This window comes from Psammomys obesus, unplaced genomic scaffold (assembly GCF_907164565.1).
Source record: "Psammomys obesus unplaced genomic scaffold, mPsaObe1.curated_primary_1811, whole genome shotgun sequence".
Lineage (NCBI taxonomy): Eukaryota > Metazoa > Chordata > Mammalia > Rodentia > Muridae > Psammomys > Psammomys obesus.
Window position 1 is genome coordinate 23,904,983 of NW_026596069.1, and position 23,252 is coordinate 23,928,234.

Sequence of the window (23,252 nt, forward strand, 5' to 3'; positions counted from 1 at the left end):
AAGAAGAAGAAGAAGAAGAAGAAGAAGAAGAAGAAGAAGAAGAAGAAAAAGAAAAAGAAAAAGAAAAGTTATGGTAGGATGATAGCTGGGAACACTGCTACAAGCCTGAAATCCTAGGCTGAACCTGAGGACATATGATGAGCTCAAGTGCTGGGCTATAAAGCGAGACTCTGTTTCAAAAAAAAAAAAAAGAGAGGGAGCTAGAGAGACAGCTCAGCAGTCAGAAACACTGTCTGCTCTTCCACAGGACCCAGGTTCAACTCCCAGCACCTCAAGGTGGCTCACAACCACCTATAACTTCAGTTTCAGGGGATCCAGCGCCCTCTTCTGGCCTTTGCAGGTATGGACATGGTACACAGATGTGTAGACAAAACATTCATACACGTAAAAGAAACAGGTTTTTAAGAGGCAAAAACAAGGAAGAAATTAACATGAAATTGAGAAGTCTTGTACAACCAGGAAGAAACCTAACCGGAGACATACACAAGACTTAAATGGAAAAAAAAAATTATGGATACCCTTAATTACAGTATTAGTGGGAAGAAAAGAATGCTGGGACAAGGAGGCTGCCATTTGGGAATGTATGTGGTTGAATTAATATGTATTCTACATGGTATAACAAAAGTTCCACATAGGAGAAAAACACGAATCACAAGAATGGGAGCATTGGAGACTGGTCACCTGGTAGAAGCAGCCAAAGAGAGAGCGCCCTCAGAACAAGGCAAGGGATAAACAGCCAAAACATCGTCTCTCTCCCTCTCCGTCTCTCTCTTTCTCTCTCTCTCTCTCTCCCACACAGCTAACTAAATAACGTTTAAAAGTAAGTAAAGATAAAAATACAAAAACTAAAAACACAAGTTTTAAAACCAATCTTTAAAAATCTTCCTTACGTGTATTTATGCTTGTGTGTGCTGTGGTGCGCGTGTGTTAGGACTGGCGACAGGAACCTTTACCCAGTGAGCGAGTGATCTCACAGCCCTTAAAAATCACCTTAACATAAGGAAGTTCTTCATAAGCACTGTCCTAAACTCCAGAGCAGTGTTCCTCGACCTTGCTAACCCTGTGGCCCTTTAACACAGTTCCTCCTGGTATGATGACCTCCAATCATAAAATTATTCTGTTGCTTCTTCATAGCTGTGATTGTACTACCGTTATGAATCGTAATGTAAATATTTGATATGCAGGGTGTCTAGTATGTAACCCCAAGGGGTCTCAACCCACTGAGAACCACTGCTCTAAAGCCATACCCACCAATCAACTGAACTATTTTTAAAAAGGGCAGAGCAAATCTATTCATAGCACTATGACTTGTAATCGCAGAACACAAAAAGGTGAGGCAGGAAGAGAGTGAATTTGTGTTACATCGCAAGTGGTGGGCTAGCCTGGGCTGTATAAGGCAATAGCCCAGCATTACTTTCTTCCTGCTTATACTGAAATTAAGGGTATCCATAAATTTTTCTATACAAGTCTTCTGTATGCTTATGCTTAAGTTTCTTTCTGGTTGTACAATACTTCTCAATTTCATGTTAATTTCTTCCTTGTCTTTGACTCTTAAGGTAAAGCAAAGCAAGGTAAGATAAGGTGAACGCTTACTTCAAAGAGAGAGAGAAAGAGAGAAGAGCTGGGCATGATTTTAGTCCGAGCACTTGGGAGGCAGAAGCAGTCAGATCTCTGTGAGTCTGATAACAGCCTGGTCTACAGGGTAAACTCCAGGCCATCCAAGGCTACACAGAGAAACCTTGTCTTGAAAACAAGAAAGAAAGAAAGAAAGAAAGAAAGAAAGAAAGAAAGAAAGAAAGAAAGAAAGAAAGAAAGAAAAGAATGAACAAAGAGAGCTGGAGCTAGGGAGTAAGTGGGGGAAGGAGGGAAGAAGAGGCAGGAGGGGAGGAAAAAGAGGAAAGAAGGAAAGGAAGGATGTGGACTCTGGGTGTAGTTCCACAGTAAGGAACCTGCCCAGCATCCCTGAGACTAGATTTTACCCCCAGCACTGTAGAAAAAAGGGAAGAGTGTCTGGATACGGGCACACATCTGTAATCCCTGGGCACACGTCTGTAACCCTGCATTCAGAAGGCAGACGGAGAAAGGCCACTACATGTCTGAGGCCCGCCTGGTCTACAAAGGAAGCTCAAGTTCCAGGCCAGTCAGAGCTACAAATTGAGTCTCCGTCTCAAAAACAATAAAAGCGCTATGAAAGGCCCCTTAATCACTCTTAATCACAGGAAAAGGCACTCAGCCTCATCCACAACAAGATAAATACAAAACAAAACTCAGAGATACTAGAGACAAAGATCACGATGTTTGATAACAGGCTCATTTGACTAAGAGAAAATAGACATCCCTGAAAACTGCCAGCGGGAGTCTAAACCAGGCTAATCTCTGTAAGAGCAACTTGGCAGAACTAGGAAAGGGAAAGTCTGCCCGGGACGTGGCTCCGCTGGCTCCGTGCCTGGCTGATGTGCAGGAGCCTCCGGTTCTGTCCCCAGCAGAGCAGTAAGAAGCTCAGCTCCGCACGCTGGTTGTGCCAGCTCTCAGGAGGTGGAGGCGCATCCTCAGCGGTAGGAGGACAGGCCAGCGTGGGATGCACCAGACCCTGCTTCAATAAACAAAGAGTCGAAAGCCTTGCCTCGGCAACCCTACTCCCAGAAGTGCATTTTACCATCCTCTTGCAAATTGAGAAATGACAAAAATGGAATTACCCGCAAGCCAATGAATAGGGAACTGCTTGAATAATGGCCACACTAAGTGAGAAAAGAAAAATGCAAAGCGATGTTCGGAGTCTGCTACCACATATATATAAAACTATGAGGTGGATATTTTGACACGCATCATCACTAGCTGATGCGCTTACTGCACGTGCCAAGTAGGTTGAGCACGGTGGCTCACGCCTATAATCCTGGCACTTGGGAGGCGGAGGCCGCAGGTTTGGCACAAGTCAAAAGCCAATGTAGGCTGCGTAGCGAAACCCTTCAACACATAGACACACACAGGGGCAGGGGCTGGGGGGCCGAGAAGAAAGGGGAAGAGCAAAGAGAAGGGAAGGAGGAAAGAAGAAGAAAGGAAGGAGGAAACAAAAAAGTCAAGTGTTCCAGGAAAAAATAATTTTTTTTTCACACAACAAAGATCAGAAAGACTTTATACCAGTGAGATGTTCTTTATGCTCTCTGGTGTTTAGGTTCAGGGCCTGGTTATCTTGGGTTGGCCAGGAGTTGTTTTTACTTAGTGAGGTTTGTGCTTTTTTGCTTTGTTTATTTATTTTGTTTATTTTATTATGAAGGGGTCAGATCCATTGGAACTGGAGTTACAAACAGTTGTGAATTGCCACGTGGGTTCTGGGAATTGAACCCAGGTCCTTTGGAAGGGCAGACAGTGCTCTTAACCACTGAGCCATCTCTCCTGCCCCGTGGACTTGTGCTTTTTGAGGCAGGATCTCACAAAGCCCATATTGTCCTCTAACTTGACGTGGTTGGCTTTGAATTGTTTTGTTGTTTTGTTTTTCGAGATAGGGTTTGGTTTTCCTGTGTAACCGGTTTGGGACTTGCTCTGTAAAGCAGACTGGCCTTGAGATCCACTTGCCTCTGCCTCACGAGTGCTGGGATTAAAGGCGTGCTCCACCACGCCCGGCTGACTTCAAATCTTTGATCCTCCTGCCTCCACCTCCCAAGTGCCTAATAGTGGAGAGGAAAAGATGCAGGGTTCAGGTTAAATGAGGTGCACTGGAGCCAGCCCGGAGGCCTCTGCGTGCCCCGATTCACTTGCCTGTTCCTCAGTAAGCACATTTGTAAAGCAGGACCCCTGCCCCTGGGTTGTTTAGTCTGAGACAGCTTGGCTTATGCGCAGCACAAAGATGGGGAGACAGTTGAGCTGGTGAGGTACCAGCTAGATGAAGACCTGATTGCAGGACCTCAGCATCCACACAAAGCTCAGATGCTCTGTGTAACCCCAGCATGAGGCCAACAGACGGATCCCAGAGGCATGCTGTCTGATAACTTTCAGGTTAGCTGAGAGATACCGCCTCAAAGCTACCGTGGTTTTATAGGCTTGCTCCCTCACAAGAAAGAAAGGTGCCTAATGTTGCTCTCCAGCTTCCACGACGGAACAAAGCAGCCATTGTATCCTTCCCACATGCACGTACCACAGAGAGAGAGAGAGAGATCATCACTGCCGAGGTGCCACATAAACTTACAATTTTCTCAGGATGGTCTTGTAATGTTAAAGGAAAAGAATTTACAAAAATGTAGCTAACTAGGCTGGGGTGTCTCTCAGGAGGTAGTGCTTGTCTATTCGAAAGCCGGGTTTGGTGGCACAAACCTCTTAACCCCAGCATAGAGGCACTAAGAAGCACCCAGAGTTCAAGGTAAGCCTCCACTACACAGGCAATTTCAGGCCATGAGACCATCTCATAACTAATTATATAAAACGCACAAAAGGTGCAGTACTTTGTTTTGAAAGTGGAACAAAGTTAGCATTGTCTGAGTAAATGCTTCCATTTCTTCACTTTATTGAGGGAACAATAGCAAGCCTGTAGATGGAGGTGAGGAGACAGAGGAAACTGTAATGGCTAAGGAGAAGGCACAGAAGAGAAACAATGAAAAGCTGGCCGTTTCTAAGATGTTAAAAAGATGCCGAAGTGATGAGTCAAGCCAAGCAAAGCTGTTTTTTCCTTGTCGTGCCGAGCCACTGGCTGCCAGACTGTTCCGTTTTCCAGTCTGGGTCTATATGGATGTGTCAGTTTTCTATGAAGAGCCCAAGACCAAACAGGTTCAAGGTGAGGGGCAGTGGCAAGTCTTGCCAACCCGTGTTCTTGATTGTGACAGGGTACATTCTCCCTGGACTTACTCTGAGGACCAGCGCCTGGTGTGGGGAGGCATCAAGAAGGGGGATGAAATCGGACCAGTAATGGTCCGATTCCACCAGCCTCACTAGTTTGGGGGCCCCTCATACTTGGGGACCCCAAACTAGGCTATCTGCTCATTATTGCCTCAGATATAATCTACCATTGGAACTGTAGAAATGCAGATGTAAGGAGCCGCTGAGACTGCTACCATTTTCACTCAGAGGAAGCAACTAGAGCTGAAAGATGCCCAAATAATTCTCTTAAGAGAGGTGGCCATTCATAACTGAAATGGGTGCACTTCTAGTAATCAAATAGCTTGTCTTTAACTGCTATCATTTAGCCAGTTTTACAACACTTTTAAAAAGTAAAACCCAAGCCAAATAAAAAACCTCTTTAACTAAACTAGTGCCATCATTCCTGTGACAGCCCTGGAGAAACAGTGCAAGGCAGCTCTTTCCTGAAGATGTGGGGAGCCCTATGGGACTTTGGGGAGCATGGATGCTCCCCCGAGAAGAGTCAACATCACCTGTGACATTCCGTCCCTGGGGAGGGAAACCGTCAACCAGGACGCATTTATCCTGAGTTCCTATTAATTTCCTTGAGCGCTGAGCCTTCCAATAGCTGGTGCTGTTGAAGCAACCAGAGCCTAAGTTCTCGCTGTTCTGTGTGATCCTCTGCCTCCTCGTATTTGACTCTATAGCACGGGGGTCACAAGCAATGCTGCCTGCTTAGATGTCGGCTGCTGGACAGTCCCTGGCACGGTCCACCCCGGAGCCTCAAGCAGATAAGAGTTTTAGGTGAGAAATTTTGGCCAACAGACTACTGTTTTCAAAAGCTTTGGGTTGGGACTGGTAGCACAGGCCTGTAACCCCAGCTACTCTGGAGGCTGAGTCAGGAGGGAGGATTGCAAGTCCCAGGCCAATCTGTGCCACTTAGTGAGGCTTTGTCTCACGTGAGAGAAGAGCTAGCAGAGCCAGAATTGGCTAGAGCAGGGGATCCCAACCTCCCCAGCGCTGTGGCCCTCTAATACACTTCCTCATGCTGTTCTGACCCCCAGCCATAAGAATCATCTTGTTGCTACTTCATAACTGTAATTTTGCTACTGTTATGAATCATGATGTAAGTATGTTATGAAGGACATGTGATATGTGACCCCTGTGAAAGGGTCACGACCCAGGTTGAGAAACACTGAGCCAAAAGCTCAAGAGGCAGCTAACCTGGATTCCGCCTCATAACCGAAGGTATGACCGAGGGGAGCAAACTCCGTGCTTGCACTTAGTCGTTCATACACGATGTTTCTTTAAAGAGGGGACTAAGATGGCCTCCTCGGGGGCACAAGCTTGCAATCACAGCACAAAAGCAAAAGCAGCACGATGCTGAAAGTTCAAGGGCAGTCGGGACAGTCAGGGCTACGTGTGACACTGTGAAAAGGGAGTGAGGACTGCAGTGTGGCTTGGTGGCCAGCGGAAGAGTGCTGGCATACCAGGACAGGACCCAGGACCAATCTCAAGTATTGCGCCGATGGGTGTATTTGTTCTGGAAATTTTATTAATATTTGTTTCCCATTTGAAAAAAATCAAACTCCAGTTACCAGAGATGGCTCGGCAGTTTAAAAATACTTACTGCTCTTGCAGAGGACCCAGCTTTGTTCCTAGCACCCACACAGCAGCTCACAACCACCACATCTACCCCAGGGGATTTGATGCTCTCCTCTAGATTCCTTGGTCATCAAGCACAGAACAGCTGGTACAGTCAGCCCTCGATATTTCAACCCAGAGAGCCCGATTATGAAGTAACGCCTGCCCTCTGCCTTCCCAGTCTCCCGTCACCTGCTGCTTCCTTTTCAATGGCGCAGGGAGCCACAGAGGCCGCAGACTTAACCCACCAAAGCCACTGCACAGTCCCAGAGCCACTGTGGCCCCGCTGCGCTACTTTCCAGGAGCTAACTTACCTGAGATCTGAAACTACACCAAATCTTCAAGGCCTGTGGAAAACATTTCCCTTGAGCAGGAAGCTGATTTATTTGCCAGGAGAAGAGAATGCCTTTGCTTCCCTGACCCTTCCAGACACCAGGAAACAACAGTGGGTGACCCTGAAGATAGATCCAGACAGAGGCTCCGCTTGTATAAGACAGTCTACAGTCAGCCAAGGGTAACAGGGCATCAATCCTACAACCCGTGGCGATGGACCTAGGGACCGTTTAAGAACAACCTCTATTAAATGAATTTCCCATCGAGAACAAGCTGAGCTTGGTTGTCCACAACTGTAATTCCAGCCCTTGGAGGTAGACGTACAAAGATGAAGAGTTCAGAGGCCAGCCTGAGCTATACAGCAGGTTCAAGGCCAGTCTGAAGATTGTAGACCCTGTCTTAAAATGAAACAAAACAAAGTCAGGCTTTAGGAGAGACTGAGTGTTTGAAGTGAGGGGCTTCTGCTCTGTCGGGTCACAGCGTCATTTTAAAGGTCCAGATTAGCACTATTAAGTTTACCAAAGCAGGCTCCAAAAAGCACTCTCTGTCCCTTTCCTCTTGTCATTTGGTTCATGATGCCTAGAACTTTTTCCACCTTCTGAAGGGGCGGGGCTAGCAATTCTACTGCATTTTAGGATTGGAAAAGGTCACGAGACCCCCCATCTCCCAAAGGCAATCATTTGGAAGTTTATTAACTTGAACTGCCAATCATCCAGAGGGCACTCAGTATGTAATGAGACCTGTGCCAGGAGCGGGAATAGATCAGTGCTGAGGATAGTCGCTCAGTAGAGCAGCCCTCTCTAGAAAGCAGTTGGCCCAAGGTAGGCTGGACTTCACACACTCTTCTCTTCTCTACCACAACCCTGGACTGGGGGCGAGGAGTGCAGACACACACCCCTTTTCTTTCTTTTGTTTTGGGTTTTTTATTGTTTGCTTGCTTAATTTTGGGGTTTTTCAAGACAGAGTTTGACTGTTCAGCCCTGGCTGTCCTGGGCTACGATCAAAGGCACATACACCCTAGGAGCTCTTGACAGCCTTCTTCAAAGTCCGGCTGATACTCCATGCCATGTGCAGGCCCTGCAATGGACGCATGGCATGAGTGATCTCACAGCAATCCCATGAATTCTACACTGCTCATGGGAATTCAAGTGGCAGCTGGATAATTTATCACAGAACTAGTCTCTGGCTGAGCAGAGACTTGGAGCCTAGTGGTCTTTTTTACACCCGGTATAGACTAGTCTCTGGGGCCAGGCCGCTTCTGGGCATTTCCCAGATACAGGCACCAACCTGAGTCCTTAGCAGCCCTCCCTAGATACTGTTTTCTGCTCTAAGTCCATCCAGCACCACCAAGGGCTACTCTTTCTTAAAGACTCAACTAACTGCTATAGAATATCTGCCATAAGTTTAAGAAGTTCAAAATGCCAGAGATTCGAAGAGCCAAAGTTAAATGGCACCATTTCAAGTTGTCCAACAGCCTCCTAACTTCCTAAAGTTCGCCCAGAGGATTGTCTGATGGGAGTCACACACCTGCAGCCTCAAATGTGCTCTGAGACTTTGCGGCCCTCTGCAGAAGGGAGGAATAGAGAGCACCCTGATATTCACTCACAAGGAACTTCTAAACAGATGTGGATGTTTTCAAGCAGTGATTCCAGACAGAATGCTCATCATCTCAGACAAGCCATTAACCCAAACAGGAAGTGCCAACCCACACCACCTGCCAATTTCAAATAAACCGAGGTGCACCGTAGCTCCAAAGGACAAGTCTTTCCAATAAAGGTCTCAAAGCAAGTTGCAGACGCCACGTGCACTTGTTTTGTGTAACAATATATGGTCATGCACAGAGCAAAGTAAGATAAAAAAGGAAAGGAGCTCACTGTACACAACACAAAACAATACCCTTTTATTTTTTTAAAACTCTGGTGAAATAGGTTTCCATACGACACCCCATTAAAAAAAATAATAATGTAAACCAACCTGTGGGTTAGTCACACGGTACAGACCTCAAGAGTGTTTACAGATGCTCAGAGTATTTACAAATGCTATTCTTTAGGTAGTAAAGGTTTGTTGCAATTTCCAGCACTTTTTCCTCAGTAAAAGAAAGGGGGCTGTGTTGGTGTTCTTGTATAAAAATTCATAAATGGACAAAAGGCAATTTTCCTGAGAGAAGATTTGTTCTTGAAATCTTTTTTTTTTTTTTAAACAATTGGAAATACAGAAATGGGCTTGTGGGTATAAGAAGCATATGTCTAAGTTAACATTTTTTTTTAAATTATTTTAAGTACCATTAAGTTAAAATGTTTACATTCATTATAAAAATGCTGTTAAATCTTATGCAAATGATTTAACACTGATTGCTGCAACGCAAATTGCACTTAAAAAAATTATTGTGTACATGGAAGAAAAATATCTTGTTTGCTACCCTGTTTACAAATTCCGAGTGACCTCAGATGAGCCACGGCACAACGAACGTTGAGAAAAGTCAGTGTCTGTCATAATGCGATCTTGCAGACTAATATATTCTTGTCGAGACCCCAGCAACGCACGCGGCCTCCACGATGGTCCAAATGGCTTCCAATGAGCCTCTCCGCGAATGCTTGTGAAATGTGCACAAAGATCCACCAGGTTTGAAGAAACTCTGGGATAACCAAGGTTGATCACAAGAAGCCCATGATTTGGGTCAAAATGCATAAAACATTTTTTTTTTTTAAATCTCTCAGTCTTCCTTGGCAGACAAGGCCCCAGTCACTGCCACAGTTTCTCCCACTGGTGTGGGGCAGATCCTCAAGCAGGCTGACGGGAAAGGGCCCAGGCTGGCGGGAACAGGCCACCTGCCTGCAAAAAAGCCCATCTCTTCTTACTTCAGTAAAGCTTCTTGGGATATATATCTCTTTCAGAACAAAGGCACAGAATCACGCATCGAAGGAATGTCATGTCTGCGTTTTTGTTGCCATCTGGACTGCTGGACAGAATCAGATACAAGTGGTCTGAGGCCCACAGAGCCCCTGGCCTCTTGGCAGCACCAGCTCAGGCCAAGGCCAGGGCACACCAAGATGAATCCTGTCGCACAGAGGATGTGACTTCGGCGGGGGAGGACAGACTGACGCCTATGTAGAGGCCATCTTGACCTGAATACTTGAGGTCACTGTTCTCGGGGTTGGTGCTTTCGCCCACTGCAGACATCACCGAAGGGCCCCCCTGTTAGAAGGGAACAGAAAAGGAGGTGGTTAGCTGCCTCAACATCCGGGAACAAAAGATACTAGTCGGCAAAGCTAAGGCCATCATTGTCTGAGAACAAGTCAGGAGGAAGAAATAGAGCCAGCCTCCCTCTGCCTTGCCCAAAGCAAGGGGCATCCCCTGTGCCAGCAGAGCCATCCACCTGTTCCTGGCTGCACTTTTAGAAGAATCTTCAGAACTCAGGGAGCACCCAGCAAGATGCGAACACAGATGGAGGAAGGGGTCCTGAAAGACTCCACTGGGTCAAAGTTAAGAGCTGACAGCAAAAACAAACCATGCTGGAGAGGTAAAGCCCCGTGGGGCCAGATTAAATGCTTCCAGAGCATCTATGCACACACCAAAAAGATCAAATAATCAGAGTCTGCTCAAACTATAGTAGGGGACCAATCACATTTGAAAGATTTCCTCAAAACTCCAGCCATGTACCCTCTCGTCACACCTTTTTCTTCACAAATCTAAGTTCTGCCAAGCTCTCAGGGCTCTGTTCCATACCGGCTACTTGTTTGGAGCAGGTTAGGATTCCTTAGAACTTCTCAAATATTTTTGGGAACACCACCCTTAAATTCTTCCAACAGCCACACTGATGTCCTGACCATTTCCAAACAAACCCTGGGCACCGGCTGCAGCTATGTCAAATGGGGGCGTGTTGGGATGCTGTGTGGCTAGGACACAGTGGCGGTCCAACGGAGAAAGTCCTTTCTCAAGCAGGACCTGCGCTGCTCTCCAGCCCTCCTCACACACCCGGGTGGAGTGGAAGGCAGTGCTCTAGGAGAGAAGCCTAACTGCCTGGGTCACGTGACCAAACCCAACCGTCCACTGGTCCCCCTCTCTCTTTTCCAGCAAAAAACTCAAGATGACAAAAGCCCGGGAGCAGCTGGCCTGGGGGCACAGTCTGTGCTCCGAGTTACTCAGGAAGCTGAGGAGGAGACCAGGGAGTCTAAGATCTGCAGCCAGCACTGGACGTGAATGCTTGCAACCCCAGCACTAAGCAGGAACTTGACTGTCCAAGGCACGGCTGGGCAACAAAGCCCGGGACTATAAATGAGACCCTGGAGAGAAAGGACAGAGGGAGACACAGAGATGCAGTTAGTGAAAGGCCAATCTTTGCAACTTAGCAACACCCAAACTCAAAAGTAAGAATGAGAAAAGAAAAGAAGAAGGGAAATCCCTCTACTCAAAATTTCATTTAACTATGACAAGCATAACAACTAAAGCTGGTAGTAATACATGACAGGAAGAAACAGGGGTGGCAAAGGGAGCAAGCTTCACAAGTCATTGAGATACCAAATTGTTTGTTTTGTGTTGTTTGTTTTTTGTTTGTTTTGCTTCTGTTTTGTTTTTTTTGTTTGTTTTTTGTTTTTTGTTTTTTTTTTGTTGTTGTTGTTGTTGATGTTGTTTGAGACAGGATTTTTCTGTGTAGCCCTGGTTGTCCTGGAACTCACTTTGTAGCCCAGGCTAGCCTTGAACTCAGAGATCCCCATGCCTCTGCCTCCCTAGTGCTGGGATTAAAGGCGTGTGCCAACATGCCTGCTCCAGATGTTTAAAATTTTGTACAGATTCTTGCGAAATCGCTGAAATAACTGCAATAATGGTGTCAAGCAGCTGGAGGCCACAGATAACGTGTCACTTGTAACTCTGAGTCACTTCAGATCTTAATTCCAGAAACTCCATTACAAGCACATTTAAGGCCGAGTGACACAAAAGCAACAGCTTCTGTAGAGCAATTTCTGTCACATCTGACTTTTCATCAATCCCACGCTAGCTTCTGGCTGTGTCTTGTTTCTCTGAAGCAAGCGTTACTTCTGAGAAATTCATAGTGTGCTTGGATTGCCCGGACAGCTAGCTGGGGCGGCAGTGAGCTCGCTGCACCAAGGCTCTCCGAAAGGAAAGTCATTAACAAAGCCCTTGCTAGGGCTGGGGTCTGTAGCTCCCAGGAGCCAGGACACAAGGCTAGCCAGCAAGCAACTCAGCTGCCTGGACAGCATAAGTGGTAGGGGGAGGGGGCAAAAGAGGAGTCACAGAGGCCAAAGGCTTCTGGGATAGGACCTAGATCAGCCTGCCTGGTGGGGATGGGCTGAATTCCAAAGTTCTGGGTGGGTCCCCTAGGGTGCAGTGGCCTCTGCATACTGGTCACCCGGCTTAGACCAGGCTCAGGAGATCATCTCTGTAATCATGGCAGCACCATGCCTTGCTGTGTGAGCATTCTGAAGGGGAAGCTACTCTCTTCACACACAACACTTAGTGATGTGTGTGTGTGTACGTGTACACACGTATGCAAATGCATGTGGGGGTCAAAGGACAATTTACAGGAGGAGCATCTCTGCGACCACCCTGGGCCTTTCCTCCTGGTATTAGTGAGGAAAGGATTTTCCAAGAAGAGGCACCAGGGCCAGGTCAGGAGAAGCCCCTGAGCTGGGAAGATCTGAGAAAGGCGGGGAAGAGACGTGGCTGGAGGGCAAACCGGGAAGGCCGGCATCGAGCCCCTTCTGCCTGCTTTCTCATCTATGAAACAGATACGGTAGAGCACTGGCTACTCTTTCAGACGACCAGGGCTCAAGTCCAGGAACCCACATGGCAGCTCACAACTGTGACCCCAGTTCCAGCGGCCCTAAAACCCTGTGCACACAATACGTGCAGACCAACAGCCATGGCACATAAAATAAAAATAAATGAGAGATATCTCTCAAAAAAAAAAGTGGGAAAGTGGGGGAGGGTGTGGGCAGTGATGGCACATGCCTGAGAGGCAGAGAGATTTCTGGGTTTGAGGTCAGCCTGCTCTACAGAAAGTTCAAGGACAGCCAGGGCTACAGAGAAAGTAAAATAAAATGGTTATCTACATGCACCAATGTCAGAATATTGTCATTAACTAATACGCCTGTATCAAATCTATAGTAAGTAGCCAAGCCTAGAGAGGATTACACACATGGAAAGTACTGTTATCAAGTCATGGTGTTACCATGCCACCTCTGTATCCTCTCCTGCTCTATCCCTCAGCCCAGGACAGAAGTGTCCAGGAACAAAAGCAATGTGAGTGACTGCCAGGGGTCACGCATTTGTGTATTGTGTTTGTCTGTCTGAGACGGGGCCTTACTACGCAGCCCTAGTCGGCCTGTAGTTTACTATTTAGATCGGGCTGGCCTCAGACTTAATAAAGATCTGCCTACCTCTGCCTCCCAAAGGCTAATTATTTTAATTTTAGAGACAGCCCTTCACAGAGGGAAATGCAAGACATTCAATGGCCATTCGAAAGGCCCCTTGGCGCCTGACTTTTTTGAAAATGTTTTTTTTAAAAGAAAAGTTTCTGAGCTGCGCATAACACTCAGGAAGCTGAAGCTGGAGGAGACTGGGCTGCCTGGTGAGGTCCAAGCCAGCCTGCGTTACATGAGGAGATTCTTTCTCAAAGAAGGAAGGAAGGAAGGAGGGAGGGAAGGAAGGAAGAAAGGAAGGAAAGAAGGAAGGAAGGAAGGAAGGAAGGAAGGAAGGAAGGAAGGAAGGAAGGAAGGAAGGAAGGAAGGAAGGAAATTAAGGCACACCAGAGTTCTGTCCCAAGAACCCAAGTGTAGTGGTTGGAATAGGAATGGACTAAAGTGTTTGATGCTTGGCCCATAGGGAGCGGCACTGTTGGGGGGGGGGGGCGGCCTTCCTGGAGTGGGCGTGGCCTTGTTGGAGGAAGGGTGTCACTATGGGGATGGGTTTTGGGTGTGAGAGAATGTCTGAAAGATTGTATGAGAAAGAGTGTATGTGAGAGAGAAAGAGTATGTGTGAGTGAGAGATTGTGTGAGAGTGTGTATGTGTATAACTGTGTTAGACACTGTGTGTATGAGAAAGGGGAGTGTGTTTGTGTGTGTGTGTGTGTGAGAAAGAGTGTGTGTGAGAGAGAAAAGAAACTGTGAGTGTATGTGTGAGAGTGTATGTCTGTTGGAGATCATGTGTGAACGAGACTGTGTAAGAGTGTGTGTAGAGATTGCGAAGCTATCTGTGTGTGTGTGTGTGTGTGTGTGTGTGTGTGTAAGACAGATATGGGGGTGTGAGACTGGGGGACTGCAAGTGCCACAGCATGTATGTGGGCAGACAGTAACTTCATGGAACCTCTCTCTCTCCCCAACTTTAAACACGAAACACAACACAAGGAGTGTTAGGGCCTGCAGAGGTGCCCAAGGTGTGTATACTCAAGGTAGCACTAAGACCCTGGGTTTCTCCATCACCACAGAGAGAAAAATAAAATTCAAAGTCTTTACAACACTAAAGGCTAAACATGTCAGTCAGGCAAACATGCCAGTCCCTTTGTCTGTGGCCCAGGAGACTACATTTCAGTTTTGACAAAAGGCAATTAACATTAGTGTCCAAGGCCACTGAGAGGTTTATGCCCTGCTGAACTCTGTCATTTCACTTCTGGCAATGTATTATAAGGAAATAATCCAAAAGCAAGGAAAGGTGCCACAACGGAAGCCATCCATTACTGGGGTACTTTAAATAGTCACGACCATGGGAACAGTCTAGTATGGAACAGTCTGGAAAAGCTGGGTCATCCGCTCCATGAACTATTATGCAATTATTAAAAATAATAAGATCATGTAGCAAGATGGAAAAAATCCCATCATACAATGGTCAGTGAAAAACAGCAGGACACAAATTCTATGCCCCGTGCGTAAGCAGCGTATCAGGGCAGGAGAGGGGACATCTGAGAGGACCGGGCCTATCTGCCAGCGACTCCTCTCTGAGTATTTTCCTTTGAAGGCTGAACAAAACAAAAAAGCTGCTAGCTTCATAAGTCACAGGCACAGGTTAAAAGTTCAGGCACCTGAATGGGACCATAAAGCGGATGAAGTGAGGGATAGCGGTCCCAAGCCACCCCTACAAGCATCTCCACGGTGCCCAGCACAAACCAAGCGTGCCACCCCAGCCTGGGAGAAACCTGGCTCTAGTTACAGAGCACTGTGTCCCGCTTGGAGTCTGACTCTCACAGGCCTGCCAGTGCTCACTGCAGAGTCACTGATTCTCCTGAGGAAACCTAGCTCACCGCTGGTCCTCATCTTAAATCCCTTCCCCTCGTGGGTGTTATTCACAGATCATCAAAGGAGAAAAAAAAAAAAAAAAACAAAAAACGAAAGCATTCATAATCTTGGAACCAGGATGCACGCACGCATTGAGCAGGCATGGGACATGCCAGTCACCTCCACACACACTACTCCAGAAACCAGCCTGGGCTTTTTGCTGGGCACAGCACTCTGGAGGCAGGAGGATAGGGGTGCAAGGCCATTTTCCTCAACAGCATACTGGGTTAGAGGCCAGTCTGGACTATGATGAGACACTGTCTCACAAAAAAAGCAACAACAATAATAAAAAAATATCTGGTAAGCATTTCAGCGGTTGTACACACCTCTAAGCTCAACTTTCAAGGGGTGGAGGCGGGTGGTTCTCTGAGTTAGAGCCGGCCTGGTCTAGTTCCTTAGTTACAGGCCAGTCAGAGCTACACAGTGAGACCCTACGTCAAGCAAATCAAAGAATTTCCATGAGTTAACGTTTTCTCACGTCTAATTAAACCCTTCAAAGGACTTTATCAAACGGTGGGCAGCCCTCTCAGTATAGCCCAAGGGTTTTCCAAGGGAAGGCAGAAGAGCACTTGGGATACCCAGACCCTAACCATCCTTCCTCCCCAAGGCAGACAGGCAGCTCAAACCAGGCAGAAATCCCCCCTCCTCACTACCAGATCAAAGTGCAGTGAGGGTGGAGTCGAAAATCTGTTCTGTGTTTCCATTCACAGCTTATCTGCCCTCCGCCCTCCCACAGACAGCTGAAAATGGAGGCACTTCCTGTTGAAAGAATGTGTTATCAGCACCAGACTCAGCCTGGGCTTAGCAAAGCATGCACGCCACCGTAGGTGGGAGAGAGCAGCCCTGCCAGGCGCGACAATGCCCGTTTGCCTGCGAGGCAGGCACAGCTCTTCCCCTATCAGTCAGTAGTTTCCCTTGAGAATAAATGTCTCTGGCCATGACTGGAAAAGTTATTAAAGAATTCGGACCTGATACACTCAAGCAGCCAATTGCTCAGAAGAGCAGCTAGCTAGCTCCCAGCTCCTCCTCCTCGCCCTGGCCTTCACATCTTCCTGGGATGGAAAACTAGGGAGAGCCTCCACAGAATGGAGGCAACACACCAGAGAAAGGAAACTCAAAGACGGTTCAGCGGGTAAAAAAAAAAGCGAGCTAGCCCGACGACCTAAGTTCAATTTCCAAACCCATGCGGAAAAAAAAACTTTTGAAAGTGGTCCTCCAAAGATTGTGTGGAAGTGTGCTTTTAGACACATTTCACACACACACACACACACACACACACACACACACACACACGGGGGATGCACAAATGCATGCACTCCCATTTAAAAAAATGGTCCAGAATGCTGGACCTGGTGACACCTTCCCTTGAGGAGGCAGAGGCAGGGGATTCTGTGAGTTCCAAGCCAACCTGGGCTAATAGTGAGAACCTATCTGAAAAAGAAAAACAAAGAACAGCAAAAAAAAAAAAAAAAAAAAAAGATAAACAAAGTTTTCTAGCTTATGAAATTACGTGTGCACATGTACAAACACACACACACACACACACACACACATTCGAAATGAGGTTGTGCTAGGAGCCCAGGCTAGCCTTGATGTCATTCATCATCCTCCTGTCTCCCACTTCACGAGGGCTGGTATTACAGATGCATGCTGCCATACAAAGCATTTAGTTTTGTAGAGAACGCCAATGCAGATGTTCAAGAGATGGCCCAGTTGGGAAGAGTCCTGCCAGGCTGCAAGGAACCCTGATTCAGTCCCTACCATCACACACCGGCATGGCGGTGCTGCCTGTCACCGAGCACCTGGAAGAGCCAAGGTCAGAAGGACCAGTGTCATCATCTCAGCTACGTCCCAAGCAGCAGCCAGCACGAGCACGAATGGGCTACAGGGCGCCCTGAACCCAACAAACAGCATCGAGGAACTCTGCTAGACCGCCTCTGGTCCATTTCTTCTGACAGTTCCTCGCTGGAGAGAGGAACTGCTGTGCCCAGGCAAGCTGTAGGGCACGTGGTCATACTCTGGGGTGTGGCTCTGATGGAGGGGACACTCCTACACTTCAAGACCCCATCTGCCTCCTCCAGGCATCTGGGTGAGTCAGAGGTCATGAGGGCAAAAGCTCTACTCTTGTAACCTCTAGGCTAGACTCTAGCTCCCTTCTGCAAAGGAAGAGACAAAAACATAGGTATGAATCCCAGCAGAGGGGAAAAATAGGTATGAATCCCAGCAGAGGGAAAACACTTGCATGGAAACCTCACTGCCACCTGAAAAGCAAGACTCACTTTGATTCAGATGGAGGCAAAATAGGACTCGAAAGCGACTCAGTTAAGTGTCCACGTAAAAGGTACAAGAACCCAGATTCCATGAGGACATCTGAGAACTGCCCCAGAGCAGAGCTTTTGAATGCCGCCTAACACCGTGCCAGTCCAGACACCTCCCTGAAAGCAGCCAGTCCCCTTAACTGACAGCCTAACCCGGTGTTTCAGACGCCTTCCTGGAATCCTGCTGCCTGCCCCTGGGGTCCCGGCTACATCCATGCTGTGGGCTGCTGCCCTTTCCTAAAGGGAATGATTGTGTAGCTCCCATCCATCCTGGAGCAAGTTGTTTTGCCCCTGCCATAAAGAAGAGCATGAAGCAGGGAAGCAGCCAGTTCAAGATATGCTGATCAGCAAATACAGACTGCCAGGGTCTGTCTCGAAGTCAATCCGGAAAAAGCCTAAAAGAACGCTTGTGAAATCAGGATGGATTGTTCTATTTTAGTAGTCAAACGAAGCCGTACGGGACCCTGAGGCAAATTTTTTAAACCCTGTGAGTCACCGTTTTCACGGGCTTCTCAAGACATGGGGTGAGGATCGTAAACGCTGGGCTGCAGTGTGAAAACACAGCTGAGGTCAGAAGAGCAGCTATCAGCCACCGTGGCGGGAACGAGGGAAACGCGGACTGCAAAAGCGCTATCAGAGAAATAAAAGCCTGGAAAATGTGGCCACCTCGTACATCTCAGGAGCCCCACATCGTTACATTTCTCTTTTAGAAGATAAAGATTTACTTCAGGTCATTTTTCCTTTTGGAGGTGGGTGGGTCGGCCTGCCATGAAAATAAAACATTCTGCTATCAACACTCGAGCTGCTATTTAAGTGGTGCTTTTCTCCTTGGGTTTCAAAGCAGCCTGTGGGCATCTCCCATTTATGCTACACATTATTTCTGAGGACCAGATGGGGGGAATCATTCTTGCCTCGTGGGAGGACAAGTCTTGCCAGCTCTCTAGAGTCACAGAAAGCTGCAGCTAGCTCTTGGCTGCCTGAATTTGTCCCTTCCCTCCCAGTTGCTAATCCATGAACCCCGAAGAAACTGCAGATTATATTCAGACTTCCCTACGAATCAAGCACTAAATTTAATGACAACATTAAACATAAGGTCTTGGTGCTTGATACAGTAAAATGCAGCTTGTAACTCTCATGGCTCTGGTGCAAGCTGGCCAGGCCAACAAACCAGACAGGCAGCAGGCTGTGAAGTTGACCGGCCTTGAAACAGCAGACAGTATCTTGGGTAGTGATGCGGGCAGAGTGGCAGATTCCTGTCACCACTCTTAGGAGGTGGAAACAAGAAAAACCAAGAGTTGCTGGCCAGCCTCAGCTACGTAGCAAGTCTGAGGCCAGCCTGGGCTATATAAGATTCTGTCCCTAACAGACTCAGAAACTGAGTGCCAGGCCATCCTAAAGCTGGGTATGACAGCAGCCGAATTATAAACTGTTAAGCCTGACAATACCTGTCTTTGAAAAGTATTGGCATTTCAGAGAAAACCCACAGGTGACCCTAAACAAGAGCAGGCCTATCGGACTGTATTTAATTTGGACCCATTAAGTGTTCATTTTGCTAGGAACCCTTTTGGCAGACACCCATGAAATACATAACAAATTACTTCAATTCCAGTAAGGGAATTAATTTTCTTCAAAGATTCATTTAGCAATAACATTTCAGATCATCCTAAGCCAGATTTCTTGTATTTAGCCTTGTTTTCCCATAACATTATTTCATGTTTTGTGACAATTTTGTGTATTTTTATAGAGGCAGGATTTAAAAACAAAAAACGAAAAAAACAACAAAAAGATAGGGCCACATGAAAAGCAAGTAACCTCTGTCCTCTGTCTGCACTTGCTCTCTGCCTAACTCTAACTCTCAGAGCTGTGAGTAGCAATGAGTCACTCATTAAGTTAGCCTCGGGCCTGTGATAACGAAGGTGGGCACAGACATTGTACTGTTTTCTAATATACATTTCAAAGCCATGGGATACTAAGGAGATAGTGGGTTTTCTTACTACCGCCTGCCATTACACACACACACACACACACACACACACACACACACACACACACACACGAGTGGGGGGAGGGAGAGGGAGAGAGAGAAAAAGAGAGGTTTAGAAAATGAAAGTATTTTAATTCCTTACTGAAACATTCTCTGTGAAGGCCAATGTGTTCAGATAGGATTATAAGTTACTAGAAAGGCTGTGAACAAAGAGAGAGAGAGAGAGAGGTGCCTGGTACACAGGGAATGTGAAGATAAAACGCCAACGAAGTATTTATGTTCACAGTTTGTGGTGTGTGGCAAGCGGGACATTAATAACTAAGTTGATTGGCCAGCTCCCTGGGAGGGGGAACAGCCCAGACTTAACAGCTAGGAGACGTTGGTTCCAGTCCCCGCTTCAACACCGGCTTCTTCTGTGACCTTAGGGAGTCATTCAGTGTCCTGGTTTATAAATGGAGTAATAATAATGCCCAACCCCAAAGCTCGCTACAACTGTAAGAGATTAACTGCTTCTTAACTTTTATTCTTTTCTTTTCTTTTTATTCTTTAGACAAGAGTGTTTGGGATTAGAACTGCTGAAACTAAAAATGGGCACTAGCCCACTGAAGTGTCTGCTTAACAATTTCATAAGACTGAGGGATGGCGAGCTGCTCAGTGGGGAAAGGCACTTGCTACCAAGCCTGGTGACCTGAGTTTAACCCATGGAATCGGCACGGTGGTTGGAAGGCGAGAATGGACTCCCACAAGTTGTCCTCTGACCTCTCTATATAAGCCATGGTCGGATGCACAGGCTCATGCAAGCTTTGTCACAAAGATATGAAACAGTAACTATTATAAAGAGCAATTCACTGTTTGAATAACACTATTCATTTTACTTCTACAAATAACAAAATAATAATTTCTACCTAATGTCTCCCTGCCATACTATACTCTTAGTACTATAATGTATTTTCTATGTTGATTTAGATTTAGATTAAGAGGATTTGTTCATGGGTAAAGCCCTTGCTTAGGGTACACACAGCCTTGGGATCAACCCCTAATACAAAACTAATAATAATAATAATAAATGCTATGAATGCATGTCTGCGACTCTAGCATTTGAGAGGTAGGGGCAGGAAGATTAAGAGCACAAGGCCATGGGCTGGAGAGATGGCTCAATAAGAGTCTTGCTGGCAGGAACTGTCTCTGACATGAACTCATGGGTGGCTCTTAGATCACCTCCCCCTGAGTAGGGGGCAGCTTTACCAGGCCACAGAGTAAGACAAAGAAGGCAGTCCTGATGAGACCTGATAGACTATGGTCAGATGGAAGGGGAGGAGGACCTCCCCTATCATTGAACTGCAGGAGGGACATAGGAGGAGATGAGGGAGGGAGGGTAGGATACAGCTGGGATACAAGGTGAACAAACCAACTAATAAAAAGAAAAAAAAAAAAAAAAGAGTCTTGCTGGCTGTGTGGTTGCAATCAGGGTTACCATCCCAGAAAACACATTAGATAGCTCCCTAACACCTGTAACTCCACGCCCAGGACATCCACGGACGCCTGTGCTAGCACATACATACCGGTACATACACACACGCCGTCACGCCTGTACATGTGATAAAACCTTCAACTAGGACCAGAGAGATGGCTCAGCGGGTAAAAGCACATACTGACTGCTCAGAAAGAAGGAGGAGCCAAGTTTGGGTCCCAGCACCTCGAGGGGCTGCGCACCAATGTTTGGCCCTGCTGCAGGGAGAAGGTGCTTTCTCCTGACTTCCAGGGACTCCTGAACTCACGTGCAGACATCCCCACACACACCCAACGCAAACACGCACGTGCGCCTAAGGCCAAGGGCATACCCCAGGGGAGGGAGAGGCAGACAGCTGTCTGTGAGCCTGAAACCAGCTCACACATAGCTGTGTGCAGGGATACACTATTTTCCCACCTGTTTCAGTGGGAAGGCATTTGATTCTTAAATTACTCATTAAGACCAATCACACAAGAAAACATTGCTGTTTTTTTTGTCTAAAGATTTTAAAGAAATCAGCATTGTTATCCTGTAGTAATTACACCAAGATTGCCCAAACCAGACCTGGTCTCAGATCAAGGCCACGACCGTTAAACATACATGATCTTGGACCTCTTCCTTACCTTTGTGTCCCACTTATATGGCTGATACATTAAAGATGTTTGAGGTAAAGATGCTTGATACCCACTCACTTAGAAGTGAGAAAGTCAATGATAAAATACAAGGCAGGGGCTGGAGAGATGGAGATCAATTAAGAGCTCCTGGTGCTTTTTCCTGGTTTTATTCCCACACATATGGTGGTTCACAAGCAGTTCTGGGGGTCACGTCTTCTGAGCTCTGTGGGTACCAGGCACATGTGTGGTAAGCAGACATGCATGTAAGCAAAACAGTCATGTACATAAAAAGGAAAAAAAAAAAAAAAAAACAACAGATTACTTCCCAATAGAGACTTCAGGGGCCCAAGCTGAGGAAGGTGGTTTAAGCCTGTAATCCTAACAGTAGGAAGGCTAAAGTAGAATTTCTGTGGCTTTCAGACTATCACACACACATACACACACACACACATGTATGCATACATACATACATACATACATACAAGCAAAGCTCTCATACACATAAAACAATTTTAAAAAAAATTAAGTTCAAGCACTCTCTGAGGCTCTTGTGGAGAGAGAGAGAAGGAAGAGGTAGTGATGACTGTGCTGTTTTCCATCTAATGGTGTTGTCAGTGAGCTGAGGTACCCAGGAGTTCAAGGCCAGCTTGACCAACATAGGGAAAGCCCGCTATATCTGGATGGATGGATACACAGAGAGACAGACAGACAGACAGGAGGCATGTTGGAGAAATGGCTCAGTGGTTATCAATACTTACTACTTTTCCGCCCTCTAATACGGTTCCCAGCACCCACAGTTGGCTCAGAACCACCTGTAACTCTGGAGGATCTGATACCCTCTTCTGGCCTCCATTGGCGTGTGCTCGCACACACACACATTATTTATTATATGTTTATAATACATAATAAATAAAGTTTATTATATGTGTATAATAAACTTACAACCATACATACACATAAATAAAACAATTTAGAAATAAAGTTTAGTGCCAGGTGCGGTGGTGCATGCCTGTAATCCCAGCACCGGGGAGGCTGCAAAGCAAGTTCAGGACAGTCAGGGCCACACAGAGAAGCCGAGTCTCGAAAAACCAAAACCCAAAAACCCTAAAACAAAAAGTCTAGCCGGCCCCGGGTTGGAGCTCTAGCTGTAAGTGCTTGCCTACCACACTCCATGCTCTGACTGTGTCCCTGATGGCAAGGGAGAGGATGGGAGAGGCGGGTAGAGGGGTAACTTTCTGCCCCAGGGTCAGCAGAAGCAGCTCAGTCTGCACAGGCTGAGCACTTCACAGTTGTGCCTTCCAGTTCCTGGGCAAGGAAGGACAGCAGTCTGTGTCCTGCAAGACACCCTGGTAACCCCAAACTGATTCTAACCCAGCAGAGAAAAATCTTCCAACAGAAAACTTCACGTCACTAAGCCCAGCACTCAGGAAACAGAGGCAGATGAATCTCTGTTAGTTTAAGGCCAGCCTGGTCTACAGAGTGAGTTCCAGGACAGCCAGGGCTACACAGAAAAACCCCATCTCAAAAGACAGAAACTAACAAACTTGGGTGAGCTAAGGATGGGTGGAAGCGATGCTTTCTCATTTCAGGTTGCAAATGTCCTACAGAATCCTAGCACCTGGGAGGTAAAAATCAGACAGGAGGATCAGAAGTTCAAGGCCAGTGTCAGAAATGTAGACGACTTTGAGGTCAGCCTGTACTTCATGAGACCATGTCACAAAAATGCAAGAAAAT

General features: G+C 46.7%; 1 protein-coding gene across 1 annotated transcript in view; it reads right to left on the bottom strand.

The window, feature by feature from the left end:
- Positions 1-8,674: 8,674 nt before the first annotated feature.
- Positions 8,675-23,252, bottom strand: part of Gata6 (GATA binding protein 6) — a 33,459-nt gene continuing 18,881 nt past the window's right edge. Inside the window, exon 7 of the mRNA XM_055625730.1 lies at positions 8,675-9,999. Within this exon, the coding sequence (XP_055481705.1) occupies positions 9,829-9,999 (171 nt within the window). The 3' untranslated portion in view covers positions 8,675-9,828. The remainder of the gene's footprint in view (positions 10,000-23,252) is intronic.